Source organism: Myotis lucifugus, unplaced genomic scaffold, assembly GCF_000147115.1.
Source record: "Myotis lucifugus unplaced genomic scaffold, Myoluc2.0 scaffold_478, whole genome shotgun sequence".
Taxonomy (NCBI): Eukaryota; Metazoa; Chordata; class Mammalia; order Chiroptera; family Vespertilionidae; genus Myotis; species Myotis lucifugus.
The window spans coordinates 359,550-373,724 of NW_005871526.1; the positions used below are offsets into that span (position 1 = coordinate 359,550).

Sequence of the window (14,175 nt, forward strand, 5' to 3'; positions counted from 1 at the left end):
AGGCTGCCAGACTGGGTGCTTGCCTGGCTTTCCTGCCTGAGGCTTTTGACTTCATTGCCCGGGACCCTGCAGAGACTCTGCGCCTGTCTGAGCCACTGGGCGGGAACCTTTTGGGAGAATATGCCCAGCTTGCCAGGTATCAGAAAAGGGGGGTGGGGGGGGACGGGGAGAGGTCATTGCTTTGCTGGGCATTGTCTCTGGATTGCCAGATGTGAGGGTGGAGCCTTGGAAAGAGCGCAGTGTCCACTCCCCCAGGGAATGTGGACTCTGGCTGTCCTTGGGTGGTTTCCACGAACGTGGCCAAGACTGGGAGCAGACTCAGAAAATCTACAATTGTCATGTGCTTCTGAACAGCAAGGGTGAGACTTCACAGCTCTCTAGCTTGCCTCCTCCCAGGCTCTTCTCCCTAAACCAAGATTCTCCAGAATCGTGTCTTCTGTTTCCTCGGCCAAGGGCTCCTCCTCCCAAGGAGGCTTCTGGAGTGCCAGCACCCCCTCTTCCTTCTCCCTCTCATCCTAGGGTCGGTAGTGACCACCTACAGGAAGACACATCTGTGTGACGTACAGGTCCCAGGGCAGGGGCCTATGCATGAAAGCAACTCCACCATGCCCGGGCCCAGCCTCACGTCACCTGTCAGCACACCAGCAGGCAAGGTGGGAGCTGTGAAGGGGGAGGGAGAGGAACAAGAGGGAGGGGACAGGAATAGTGAGCACAGGAGATAGAGAGCCTAAGGAGTAGGGTACGGGTGACTAGATGCCGTGACAGACACACACTCTTTATCCCAGGTTGGTCTGGCTATCTGCTATGACATGCGGTTCCCTGAACTCTCTCTGGCACTGGCTCAGGCTGGAGCGGAAATACTTACGTACCCTTCGGCTTTTGGAACTGTAACAGGCCCAGCCCACTGGGAGGTAAGAGGACCTCTTCAGAACATGCGGGCTTTCCTTTCACTTCATTTTCTTCCCTCGGCCCTGCCAGTTAGATTTTCTCCCCCTTCCCACCTAGTGGGAAAATTCATTCCCCAAATTATTGCCTCTCATATGTTAAGGAATAGTTAACATTTCTAGCCAATTACAGAATGGTCACAATGGCTAGGTTGGCCTGCTGCTTCCCCCCCAGCTGCCACGCTTCTCCTCCCCAGGTGTTGCTGCGGGCCCGAGCCATTGAGACCCAGTGCTATGTAGTAGCTGCAGCACAGTGTGGATGCCACCACGAGAAGAGAGCGAGTTATGGCCACAGCATGGTGGTGGATCCCTGGGGGACAGTGGTGGCCCGCTGCTCTGAGGGACCAGGCCTCTGCCTTGCCCGGATTGACCTCAGTTACCTGCACCAGCTGCGCCAACATCTGCCCGTGTTCCAGCACCGCAGGCCTGATCTCTATGGCAATCTGGGTCACCCACTGTCTTAGGACTTTTGACTTCTGTGAGTTGAGACCCACTGTGAGCTGGTGTTGCTGTTACTTTGAGGCAGGGGCCAGGTGTACCTCCCCCTCACTTGGGGAACCCTGACTCTTGAAGGAACGTATGCTTAGCTTCTTGGGAAAGAAGAAACTCACCTGAGCTCAGATTTCAGTTTCAAAAATGTGGAATTTCATATACTGTTTATTTCATGAAAACTAAAAACGCCGAGGGCTGAGCAACACTGGCATTGAAAGAAATAGAATCATAAAGTGTCTGGACATCTCCTTTGGGAGCTGAAAGGGGAGGTGGTGGCCGGCTGCAGTGAATTCCACCTGCGGTGCTTCCCTCCGCAGATGTACCCCTCCCTTTTCCTGGTCCAGCTGGACTCGGCTCCGGTTCTAAGCCTCCTGGCTCATTCAACAAGCCTCCTACCCACATAAAAGTGCAACCCTCAGGGCATGTCCCAGCCCCATGCTCCTACGGGGGGTGTAGGGATGGGGAAGGACCTGTGATGCCCTTTGCCCAAGCCAGAGCAAGCAAAGGGGAAGGGCTGCGGGGCATCTTATTTTCAGTCACTAGCACACATGGAAGGGAGTGTCACACTCCCCTCCCCTTTCCAGAGGGAGTGCTTGAACCTCAGCACCCCCCTGTGCATGTGCACACACCACAGCTGGCGGGGCTGACCTAGTCCTCTCTCCTATTTTCCCTTGAAGAGGACAGATTGGGGGGGGGGGGGGGGTAACCACGCAGAGGTTTCAGCAATGAAATGGAAGAAACGAGGCAGAGAGGAGCAGCACCAGAGGCCAGGAGAGAGTTGAAAGGGCCACAGTTTCTTTTTTAAAAAGTCTATAATTTGGGAGAGGGTGGTGATTAATTTCCAAAATACACTTCAGAGTCTCACCTTCCACACAACACAGCTCCCTTACTCACAGCCCTTTGGTTTTCAGACAAAATGTAAGAGCCTCATAAAGCCAGAAGCACTGACAGCCCTCAGCGCACCCACACGCAGTGTTCACTGACGTCCCTTACAGACTGTCCCACAGACTTCGCTTCTCCCTACACCTCTACCTCGCGGCTCAGTAGTAAAGGCGGCTGCAGACACACGGGGGGTGAGTGGAAAGGGAAACAGGGAAGCCCAGGCACATGGGTGTAGGGAGGGGTGGGAAACACCACTTCCATTTTCCTTTGTCTTTTCCTTAAAAAAAAAAAAAAAAAAAAAGGCAGGGGTGTGATTGGTTGGAAGGGGAGAGAAAAAACCCCAGAACAGTATGTACGCTCCAGAGGTGAGTGATGGGACCAGTCCCAGGAGGGAAGGTCAGGGCAAGGCCTGCAGCATCAAGTTCCTCAGGAGTTTCTGCCGGCCCAGCTCGTAGTCCTCCTCATCCACGTTCACCAGCAGCTTGATGGCTTCGTGGCCCACAGCCTGCTTGAGGGAGTCTGTGATGAAGACGCCTTTCAGTGCCTCTAGGAGCGAGCCATTGATGTAGTCGCGCCAGAATGCATCGAGGTAGGTGAGCTCAGAGAACTTGATGTCACAGATGATGGAGCCCAGGTCCCGGGACTTGAGGATGGTGTTGGCCTGGTTAAAGCGCTCAAACTGGCGCTCAAGTGGGTCCTGCTTGTTGGAGAAAACATTGCCCTGCAGAGCAGTCTCATGCTGGCAGTATTCAGCCCGAACCCGCAGTCTGATGTCTGCAGGAAAGAGAAGAGACGCAGAAGAGGTTGCCATGAGAGGATGAGTTTACGAGAAAGATTAAAAGAGCAGCAGAGTAGCAAAGTGGGAACATCACCTGACAGCTTCCCCTGCTCTTGTCCAGAACTACTTTTCTAGGTACCTCTGAACCTCCCTGAATGCAGGAGGTTCCCTTAAATAGGCCATGCCCAGGTCACATTATCCCACCACTCAAGTAGCACCTTGTTTCTGGGAGATATTTTCCTGGTTAACAGGCAGTCGTTTTCACAGGCTACTATGATAGCTACTATGATACCATGACGTGGTTCCTACTATAGCTACAGTAGGGACCCTCCCTCTGTTCTGGTGTTAACTACAAAGAGTTGACAAGTGCTCTGCCACAAAGACAGAGAATTCTCCCCCAGGGCCACCACTCAAACCTCCCTCTGCAGCAGCACCAACGGGAGCCTGGTGCTGCCGAGTGTTCCTCTGGGACCCCTGAACTCACCACATGTCTGCTTTTCCTTAGGATCCGGTGTCACTGACTTTCGGCGTTTTCGCTGGCTCCCAAGTGTGGCTCTCCCTCGAGCTGGCCTCTTGCTACACATCTGAGGGCCTGAAGTGGGGCAGCACACCACAGGATAGTGAGGAGGCACTGACGGGGAGGAGACAGTAGGGTAAATGCTCAGACACTTCTCTTGGAAAGAATCATTTAGCCTTAGCAGGAAACGCAGTATCCACAATATGACCTAGGACACAATGTGGCAACAATCACAGGACCCAGGGAACACAATGCCTCACCTCACTTTTTTAAAATATATTTTTATTGATTTCAAAGAGGGAGAGGGATAGATAGAAACATCAATGAGAATCATTGATTGGCTACCTCCTGCATGCCCCCCACTGGGGGGGGGGGGGGTTTGAGCCCGCAACCTGGGCATGCGTCCTTGGTCAGAATCAAACCCGGGACCCTTCAGTCCACAGGCCGATGTTCTATCCACTGAGCCAAACCAGCCAGGGCTACCTCACCTTATTTTTATGGGGTCATGGAGGGGGGAAGGGTCCTTTTATTTAAGGTGTGACTATGAGTGGTTCCATGTCCTCTTTCTTGATGATGGAAATTAGGGGAATTTAATACCCACTCACCTGTTTTAGGGGATTGGGGAGGCCTTGGTTCTGGATCACTGAGGGCTCTGGGGGTCACATAGCGAATTGATGTCTCCTCCAGATACTTGTCTACAAGGTCAGGGCACACTGTAGGGGGAGAGGGAGTCATTCGGGAAGATGTACCCCGCCCTTCTCCTGGTCCAACCCTCCAACAGGCCTCTTGACAGTCCTGGGTACCCCCCAGAGCCAGTGCCGCCTCCCGCTGGGACTCCAGCCCAATACCTAAGTCCCCAGCCCTGTGCCCCTCACCAGCCCGCCGCCTCTTGAGGGTGACGTAGGGCAGGAGGTCATGGCGAGTAATGATGCGCAACAGCTGCAGCACTTGGCGGAAGTTAGTCTCATCACAGCGGCCCTGGCGCTCAAGCGCCAATAAGAAGTCACGTCCATTTCGGATGAGGCCACGTTCATGTTCATCAATGACATCAACAAAGAGGAAAGAAAGAACGCGCACATCTCTGTGTGTCAGGTGGGTGCCCACGATGTCAAACATGCGGTGCAGGCTGTACAGCCCGTGCTCCTGCTCACCACACTCTTCTGGCCACACCTGGCTCGCCCGTCGCTTCAGGCCCGCCATGCTGGGGGCTCAGGTGCGCAATGCTTCCCAGAATCCCTGCTCGGCAGCTGCAATCCCCACTACACTGTAAGGACGCCGAAAGAACCTGTGAGTTATTCATTCCTGCATTCCCAGTGCTAACACAATGCCTGGCACAGTGTAGTGCTTAGTAATTCTTTATTTAAAAACTAGATGCCTGGTGCACAAAAATTTGAGCACTGCCCTCAGCCCGGCCTGCCCCTCTCACAGTCGGGGAGCCCTCAAGGGATGTCCTTCTGACTGCTTAGGCCCGCTCCCCTCCCTGTGGGCAGCGGGCCTAAGCTGCAGTCTGGCCGCCCTCTGCGGGAGGCAACTGGGCCAATCAAAGGAAAGCGCTGCCCCCATCACCCAACCACTGCTGCCACTGCCAGCCACTGTGGCTGCCTACCCTCAGCCCTCGCAGCCACGGCGGCCTTGTCAGGAAGGACATCAGAAAGGACATTCGGCTCTCCGGTCTAATTAGCATATTATGCTTTTACTATTATAGATAAAGCCTAGAGTTCTCCACATACAACAGATGGTGCCTTAAGTTCAAGATTCTATTGGAGAACTAGAGTCACTTCTCCTAGGTGAGAATGTTATATGCCATCTTGGTGCTACACAGCAGGAATTGCTATTAGCTATTACCCTAATTGTTGCCCCCCCCCCCCAACACCCCCCCCCCCGCCTCCAAAACACTGCTTTTGGTTTTTTGTGCTCCCCCTAATCAGTTCATCTCTTAAATGTAGGCAAAATTGGGCAGAAGTAGAGAATTCACTCTTTAATAAGTAAACTGTAGCAGATGAACTTAAGGACAGTAGGAAACTGAAAATCTTTAGGGTGAGAACTAGTTTCAATTCTGCCTGTATCATTAACAAGCCATGTAGCTGTGTGACCTTAAGCAAGTCACTTAACTTCAAAGTTTCACTGCCCCTGTCTACAAAACAGGCATGAAAGAAACGACTACTCAGACTTGTTAAGAATCCAATGAGATAATACAACTGAAGTCACTTTGTAAATCTAATGCAAATCATTGTGAAAGAGATTCAAAGAAGCATCCTTGCCCCTCCAGCATTAGCTCAAGTGCTTGAATGTAGACCTATGAACTAGGAGATCACAGTTCGATTCCTGGTCAGGGCATATGCCAGGGTTGCAGGCTCAATCCCTAGTGTGGGACATACAGGAGGCAGCCAATCAATGATTCTCTCTCATCATTGATGTTTCTATCTTGATTTCCCTCTCCCTCTCTGAAATCAATAAAAATACATTAAAAAAAAAAATAAGCATCCTAGCCCAGACTCATCCTTCCATAAATGTATCTATAGGTTTCCTATAATCCAACCAAGTCCAGAAGCATAACTGCTCTAAAGGTTAATGAATAATATTCACCAAAACTCATGGATTTAAATCCAGAAACATGACCAAGCTCCTATGTTGAGCACTCTTGTAATTCCCCCATTCTACCTGTACCCCCTTGATGTTCAGATGCCATTTGGATATGCTGTCTTCCAACCTGGCAGTCATTTACCAATCCCCTGTGAATGACTGATGACAGCCCTAGATTCTTTCTATAATTTGGCATTTGACTCAGAAAGTTGCTCCATCATCCTGGGTAATGTCAAGGACTCAGCCAATAACCAGTCTTCAGGTCAAACAACATTTAATTCCACTGTAGTTGCTCATACTTACTGCCCCCTTCTGACCAAAACCTCCAACCACCCAATCATTATACACTCCTGTTGATGCTACTTCTAAGTAGGTCTTAAATCTGCCTCACCTTTCCACTTCCACTGCCCTAGCTCAGGCCCCAATAACCTCTCACCTGGACTTCTGCAACAGCCTCTTTTATTCTAAATATATTTTTATTGATTTCAGAGAGGAATGGAGAGGGAGAGAGAGACAGAAACATCAATGATGAGAGAAAATCATTGATTGGCTGCCTCCTGCACAGCCCTTACTGGAAATCCAGCCCACAACCCAGGCATGTGCCGTAGAAGCTCAACCACTGAGCCACGGTGACCAGGCCTCAGAATCCACTTTTCATTCTCTAACAATATCAGTTTGTTTATAGTTTACATACAATCATATACTTCACTTCTCTGTACCTGCCTTCCTATTCCACACCCCCATCACCGACCTTTCTCAGATGGCTAACTCCTACTCGCTCTTTAAGAGTCAACTCAAAAGGAAAGGAAAAAAAAAAAAAAAAAAGAGCTCAGATGCCATCTTTAAATTTAGTCCCTACACCTCATGCTGGGATATGTAGTCCTCTTCTGTGCTTCCTGGAACACTGCATATTCCTGTAGCCATTTATCAAAGTGTACTAAGATTATCTGTGCACTTATTATCCCACTAGAGGCCCGGCACACAAAATTCGTGCATGGGTAGGGTCCCTAGGCCTGGACAGCGATCAGGGCTGATCAGTGGGGCGACCGGCAGGGCGATCGGGGCGGAGGAGGGGGGTGGAGGGCGCTGGTACTCGCCTTGGCTGGCCTGGGGCTTGTGGGTTGGGGGGCAGCACCTGCATTGAGCGTCTGCCCCCCGGTGGTCAGTGCACATCATAGTGACTGGTCATTCCTCCATTCAGTCAATTTGCATATTAGGCTTTTATTATATAGGATTAGATCTTCAGCGACTCATGTAGAGGGACTAAGTTATATTCATCTTTATATCCCTAATGCCTAGCAATGGATAAAGCCTAGCACACAGACTGAACTTAATCTCCAAGAGATCATCACAAGCAATACCCATTAACACATTAAGCGTCCTGTCAGTCACCAGTGACTGACACTATACTTTCCACCTGGAAGACAAAACAGGCTGGGCGCTTAACGTGTTAAGAAACAAACTCAAGTCCAAGAGTGAGAGGACCTCATTAAAAATAGATACACACAACTCAGTTACCATTCACATACTCTAGCTAGCTATAGCCTCCCTACACTGCAGAACTACCCAATCCACAGCACCCTGCTCGCCAGCGAGATAGGTGGATCTGTCCATTCTATACACCAACAAACTGAGTCTAGGTTAACACGTTAAGCGCCCTGTCAGTCACCGGTGACTGACACTATATTTTCTGTTTGGAAGACAAAATAGGCTGGGCGCTTAACATGTTAAAAAACAGACTAAGTCCTAGCTGGTTTGGCTCAGTGGATAAAGTGTTGGCCTGCAGACTGAAGGGTCCCAGGTTCGATTCCAGTCAAGGACACATGCCCGGGTTGTGGGCTCGATCCCCAGTAGGGGGCATGCAGGAGGCAGCCGATCAATGATTATTTTCCATCATTGATGTTTCTATCTTCCTCTCTGAAATAAATATATCTATAGTACTAATCAGTTTGGCTCAGCCTGTGGACTGAAGGGTCCCAAGTTTGATTCCGGTCAAGGGCATGTACCTTGGTTGCAGGCACATCCCCAGTAGGGAGTGTGCAGGAGGCAGCTGAATCGATGTTTCTAACTCTCTATCCCTCTCCCTTCATCTCTGTAAAAAAATCAATAAAATATATATATTTTTTAAAAAAACGTATATATATAATAATAATAATAAAAACATAATATGCTAATTAGACCGGACATCCTTCCAGAAGACCTTCTGGATGAAGCCAGGACTGCGAGGGAAGCCCGGGTCCCAGGTGCCGGCAGCTGGGGGAAGGAAGGCCTACTCTTGCATGAATTTTGTGCATCAGTCCTCTAGTATTAAAAAGAGAATAAAATAAACTACTTCAGAACAGCCAAGCTGATGGGATCTCAGAAAACTAAAGAGCAAGTAGAACCTGGTCCTCTCTGCCTCAGTCGTCCTAAACTAGAAGCACAGAGACTCACCCACTTCAGAAAAGGGAAGTCCACACTAAAGTCACTTAGCCCCAAACCATGGGTTCTGATATGTGGACAGGAAATACAGCCCATATCTACTTAGGAGATACCCCACCTGAAGCATGGGAAAATAGCCATTCAACTACAGACTAAATTTCCGTATCTCTTCCTCTCATTTTACCTAATGCAGTCTCTAGGTACAGGAGGAGACAGAATGAAAATACCTTCTTCCTTATACCAGGCAACATGGAAAAACCAAGCCTCCTCAAAGCCCCTACAACTTCTTGTTCCCTATCCCACCTGGTCCTTTTGGCCACCTGTTGATTATGATGATCCCAGAAAAGCAGGTGGACAGGTTTCACATTCAACCAATCAGAAGGCCAGGTTGCTCTAGAGCTCCCTAACTCAAAGTGTCCTGACTTAAACCTTAGGAAATGAAGAAATATTGTTTCACAAAACAGGCTACTGGAAAATTAGGCAGAATATAGGAAAGCACTGTGGTCCTAATTATTCATCAATGGATATCCTATCCTATATAATAAAAGAGAAACATGTAAATTGACCGGCCCTCCACTATGTTCACCAGCCAATCAGGCATATGCAAATTAACAAAAGATGGCGGGTTAATTTGCATACACAGGTGCGGGGGTGGGGGGGAGAGCTGGTGGCTGGGAGGACTTGGCAGAGTGGGAGGCCATGGGACGGAGACAGAGCAGGAAGGGAAAACCAAGAGCGTGGGGAGCACCAGGAATTCTGGGAATCGTAGTTCTGGTGGCAGACGGATCTCCTAGCCCAGTGGTTGGCAAACTGTGGCTCGCGAGCCACATGCGACTCTTTGGCCCCCTGAGTGGGCTCTTCCACAAAATACCACGTGTGGGCGCGCACATACAGTGCGATTGAAACTTCATGGCCCATGCACAGAAGTCAATTTTTGGCCTGGGCAAGTCTACTTTGAAGAAGTGGCGTTAGAAGAAGTGGGGGGTGCTGGTCGGTCGGGTGATGGGAGACGTGGTGCAGGCGGGCTGCGGGATACACAGCGCAGGCCCGGGGGAGATACATTGTTTTGAGGTACGTTCGATGAGGTCGACCCCTTCCAACTCTCCCATCCACACTCGTCTATCTGAAACAAGTATACAAGACGAGTGTGGATGGGAGAGTTGGAAGGGGTCAACCTCAGCAAACATACCTCAATCAGATTGAGGACGTTTTTAGCAAAGGCCAGCTTAGGAGTACCCTCATTAAGTTAATAACAATGTTCCTACCTATATAGTTTAAGTTTAAAAAATTTGGCTCTCAAAAGAAATTTCAATCGTTGTACTGTTGATATTTGGCTCTGTTGACTAATGAGTTTGCTGACCACTGACCTAGAGCAGTGGTCAGCAAACTGCGGCTCGCAAGTCACATGCGGTTCTTTGGCCCCTTGAATGTGGCTCTTCCACAAAATACCATGTGCGGGCACGCATGTACATTGCGATTGAAACTTCGTGGCCCATGCACAGAAGTCAGTATTTTGTGGAAGAGCCACACTCAAGGGGCCAAAGAGCCGCATGTGGCTCGCAAGCCGCATTTTGCCGACCACTGTCCTAGACCAGTGGTTCTCAACCTTCCTAATGCCACGACCCTTTAATACAGTTCATGTTGTGGGTGACCTGCAGCCACAAAATTATTTTCGTTGCTACTTCATAACTGTAATTTTGCTACTGTTATGAATCGTAATGTAAATATCGGTCTGATATGTAGGATGTATTTTCATTGTTACAAATTGAACATAATTAAAGCATAGTGATTAATCACAAAAACAATATGTAATTATATATGTATTTTCCGATGGTCTTAGGCGACCCCTGTGAAAGGGTCATTCGACCCCCAAAGGGGTCTCAACCCACAGGTTGAGAACCGCTGTCCTAGACACTAGAGCAAAGTGAGCCTGGAGCAAGTTACTGTGGGGGATGGAGGGAAAGCAAAGGTGAGAGACATAAGTAAAATCAGAGTGTCTAGGAAAAACTAAAGGGAAGATATCCTAAAACTTCCAGGAAATCTCCACCAATGAAACAAGGAGAAAAAAAAAATTGCCTCAGTTATTCTGTGCGCAACAAACCAAACTGAGTTGGGGGTCTCAGACAATTCGCTCATATGATTGCAAAGACAGACAGAAACTCCCGAATTGGAGAGGGCTCCCCTGAGGGCTCCCAGATTGGAGAGGGTGCAGGTTGGGCTGAGGGACCCCCACACTCCCCAGTGCACGAATGTCGTGCACTGGGCCTCTAGTAATTCTATAATAGGCCTCAATTATCTGAGGATTAACTCCTTACATTTGAGGGGGAAAAACAGCCACTTTTCAGTTCTAGATTCCAAGATCATTTAAGGTCCCTAAAATTATCAGAGTTTCAAGGTCAGTGGTTCTAAATAAGGGGTGATTTTGCCACCGTGGGGACATTCAGAAATGTATGGAGACATTTTAGATTGTCATATGGTGGACTAAGGGTGGGTGTTACTGGCAAGCAGTGAATAGAGGTCATGGATGCTATTAAGCAAATACAATGCACAGGAGAGTCCCCATGACAAAGAATTATCTGGCCCAAAATGTCGACATTGCTGAGAATGAGACCCTACTCCATATGGAGGTGGTAACAGGTCTGAAAGAATAGGGACAGCAGGTCACTTTCCACCCTAGATCTGGAGAAGAAAGCCACGGTCCCTCTGACCCAAACCCATTCAACAGTATGCCAGAAGGAAAGAAAAGCCAGGCGGGCAGACTCATTTAATTCCTAAGTCCAACTGGCACTCAAGAGTTCTATCTCACTCCAACCTCGGTCTCTACCACCTGCTGTTGCCATTCAGGTGAACAGCAGGTGGGAGGGCTATACTCCCTCTGCCCCATCCAAGAGGTCTAATTTGACCTAGTCCAGTGGTCGGCAAACTCATTAGTCAACAGAGCCAAATATCAACAGTACAACGACTGAAATTTCTTTTGAGAGCCAAATTTTTTAAACTTAAACTATATAGGTAGGTACATTGTTATTAACTTAATTAGGGTACTCCTAAGCTGGCCTTTGCTAATAACGTCCTCAATCTGAGGGGTCGACCTCAGCGAACGTACCCCCACTTCTTCTAACGCCACTTCTTCAAAATAGACTCGCCCAGCCGAAAACCGACTTCTGCGCATGGGCCACGAAGTTTCCATTGCACTGTACATGCGCGCCTGCACGTGGTATTTTGTGGAAGAGCCACACTCAAAGGGCCAAAGAGCCGCATGTGGCTCGAGAGCCTTGGTTTGCCGACCACTGACCTAGTACAATCCAGACCTCTGTGAAGATAAGAGAAATTCCATCCTGTGCAAGACAGACACAAAGGGTCCCACACTTAACCCCCATAGCCATCCTTAAAGTCCTGAAAGGCTGCTGATCAGACTCATTTAATGAAGCCAAATGGAGAAGAGGCCTAAGTCTCCCAAGGCCATGTCCTTGGGAGAAATGTCAGGAGGCTGGTAACAGGCAGCTCTCCCCACTTAATGATCATATAGGATGGCGAGTTCACTCACTCAGCAATCCAACAGGAGTTCCAAGAATCTATCTAACTTCAGCATTAAAAGATCATGGCCAACTTCCTCTTAATCCAAAACACACTCAGCCTTCTGTGGCAATGAAGCAAGGGAAGGCAGCTTAAGTTACAGAGAACCTCGATGAAGGTACCGGAGTAGTGAGGAGAACGTACCCCTTCTGACCAGAAGGTGACAAGAACTCCTGGGACTTGGTGTCTGAAATAACGCTAGACACCATATTTGAGACCCTGCCTAACATATGAGTCCCCCCTACAGTTTTCCCAAAGTGCTCCTTTGTTCTTAGGAATTGCTGCATTTTTTAGGGTTGTCATTTCTTCTCTTGAGGGAGGGCCAAGCCAGCCAAGGACCAAGGGACAGACTATGTGCATCCACTCCCTCTTGATTGGTCGTTCTCTATGAGGTTTCTACTTCCAAGCAAAGTCAAGCCTCATCCCAACAAAGGATAACTGTATTTCCACAAAACTGAAGGTATGTGACTCTCTCAGAGCCCTTAAGAAGCAACGTTATGTGGAAGAACTAAAAAGTGAGGTCCTGAACAAATAGAAGAAAGAGTAAGCAACAACCTTCCAAGGGGCACCCTTTAGTAGACAGGCTCCTAAGTGCAATGTTCCACACGATTAAAAAAGCTTCTCTCAGCGCTACCAGAAGACCAGGTCAAAACAAAACAAAGCTGGGGACTGGCCCAACACACCTAATTCCTCCTTTCTCTCCTATTTATATCGTTACCGAAACAGACCATACGCACTCAGTGGTAGGTGAGAACTCATTATACCTGCCCTCTGCCCACCACCGAGCTCAAGCCGATACGTTTCTCCTGCATCTCCATTCCCTTCCAACGTCTGCACACAACATGAGCCCAGGCTTACCTCTGTCGCAGACTTCGTTTCCCAGGGGTCTCCCTAGCAGAAGGTCAAAGCCAGCAACAACACAAAAACAAATGTGGGGGGAAAGAGTCAATTGTCAAGCTTTATTTTGGAACCTCAAAGACTCAAGGTGTTAGTTATAAAAATACATAGACAAGCCTACAGCCATTTCGGTGGAAATGACCCCCTCCAGGCTAAGTAAGAAAACTCACCCAACAAAGTCACCAGCTTCACTAACTCTCCACCAGCCAATTCACAGACAAAAATAACTCCAAACACTTCCAGACTCAATGGCTCATGGCAAGAAAGGTCCCAAATTCAACAACTTGTAGGAAAACCAATGATCCTTTGACACATTCTCACCTGAATCCCCAAATTCCATGAGGCCCACCTAATTTTGATACAATATTAACATTAACTCACATCTTTAGAGAGAACCGGGGCAAGTGCTCCCGCAAAGAAGGAGCTGGCATCAAGCTTCACTCACAGACCAGGCCTACCTCCCGCTCCCGCGCGGCCCCGCGCCCAGCACTCGGCCAAGCACCCACTGGGGCAGCGCCCACTCGGCGCCGGCACCTCGCCAGGGGCATTCTCTCTCCATAACACGGACCCTCCCTCCTGGCACCCAAACAGCAAAGGAAGGTCTGGAAGCCAGAGCGGTCCCTGTAGAGCCTGGTTTCCAGACGCCATCCCGGGTCCTGCTCCCGTTCTCAGGCGCCCAGAGCCGGCTTCCCTCCGCGCACCGGCCGCCTCCCCCTCCCGCCCCGCCCCCGGGACCCCGGGCCCCGCTGCCTTCCGGCCAGAACCGGGAAGCAGAGCAAAGCCGGGGAGCTCGGAGCCCGGCCGAACCCTCCGCCAACTCCAGGGCAACCACCTGAGCGCCCCGCAGGTTCCCGCCGCCCGAGCTCGGGCCCCCACAACTGCCCGCAACTGGCGCTGCCCCGCTCCGCCGCCGCCCCCGCGCGGGAGCCCCAGCCCCCGCCTCAGCCCGCGCCCCTCCCTCCAAAACTTTCTTTCATGACCTCGGCGGCCCCGACAGGCCCCTCCCACTCCCCAACCTCCATGCTCCCTGGGCCAACCAAGATCCGGCCCCAAGCCCCCTTCCGGGTCCAATCTTCATCCTCCCGGAA

At 49.9% G+C, this 14,175-nt stretch overlaps 2 protein-coding genes and 1 long non-coding RNA gene across 4 annotated transcripts; 2 read left to right on the forward strand and 1 right to left on the reverse strand.

The window, feature by feature from the left end:
- The first annotated feature begins 6 nt into the window (after nucleotides 1–6).
- Nucleotides 7–1,662, forward strand: NIT1 (nitrilase 1). The gene is made up of 5 exons (XM_023744599.1): nucleotides 7–136; nucleotides 256–359; nucleotides 520–653; nucleotides 786–911; nucleotides 1,142–1,662. Exons 3-5 carry the CDS (start codon nucleotides 585–587, stop codon nucleotides 1,406–1,408), a joined length of 462 nt encoding a protein of 153 aa, XP_023600367.1. The 5' UTR covers nucleotides 7–136; nucleotides 256–359; nucleotides 520–584; the 3' UTR covers nucleotides 1,409–1,662.
- Nucleotides 1,663–2,229: 567 nt separating this feature from the next.
- Nucleotides 2,230–5,006, reverse strand: DEDD (death effector domain containing). 2 transcript variants are annotated; one of them, XM_006103260.3, is made up of 4 exons: nucleotides 4,489–4,995; nucleotides 4,219–4,326; nucleotides 3,581–3,727; nucleotides 2,230–3,092 (listed from the first exon to the last, which is right to left on the reverse strand). In XM_006103260.3, exons 1-4 carry the CDS (start codon nucleotides 4,811–4,813, stop codon nucleotides 2,716–2,718), a joined length of 957 nt encoding a protein of 318 aa, XP_006103322.1. In that variant the 5' UTR covers nucleotides 4,814–4,995; the 3' UTR covers nucleotides 2,230–2,715. The 2 variants fall into 2 exon arrangements, with proteins under 2 accessions (XP_006103322.1, XP_023600366.1); XM_023744598.1 differs by lacking the exon at nucleotides 4,219–4,326 and having other exon boundaries at nucleotides 4,489–5,006.
- Nucleotides 4,777–9,178, forward strand: LOC106694466. Its single transcript, XR_001345504.2, has 2 exons — nucleotides 4,777–4,900; nucleotides 8,811–9,178. It is a non-coding gene; the product is annotated as an uncharacterized LOC106694466 (long non-coding RNA).
- Nucleotides 9,179–14,175: the final 4,997 nt, after the last annotated feature.

Bases quoted from the DNA above. Each gene is read 5' to 3' on its own strand.
- NIT1 (XM_023744599.1), top strand. From the start codon at position 585: ATGCATGAAAGCAACTCCACCATGCCCGGGCCCAGCCTCACGTCACCT. The intron at 654-785 runs GTGGGAGCTGTG...TCTTTATCCCAG, and splicing joins TCAGCACACCAGCAGGCAAG to GTTGGTCTGGCTATCTGCTA. The intron at 912-1,141 runs GTAAGAGGACCT...TCTCCTCCCCAG, and splicing joins CAGGCCCAGCCCACTGGGAG to GTGTTGCTGCGGGCCCGAGC.
- DEDD (XM_006103260.3), bottom strand. From the start codon at position 4,813: ATGGCGGGCCTGAAGCGACGGGCGAGCCAGGTGTGGCCAGAAGAGTGT. The intron at 3,728-4,218 runs GTGAGTGGGTAT...CCTCCCCGTCAG, and splicing joins TCCCCAATCCCCTAAAACAG to TGCCTCCTCACTATCCTGTG. The intron at 3,093-3,580 runs GTGAGTTCAGGG...TCTTTCCTGCAG, and splicing joins TAAGGAAAAGCAGACATGTG to ACATCAGACTGCGGGTTCGG.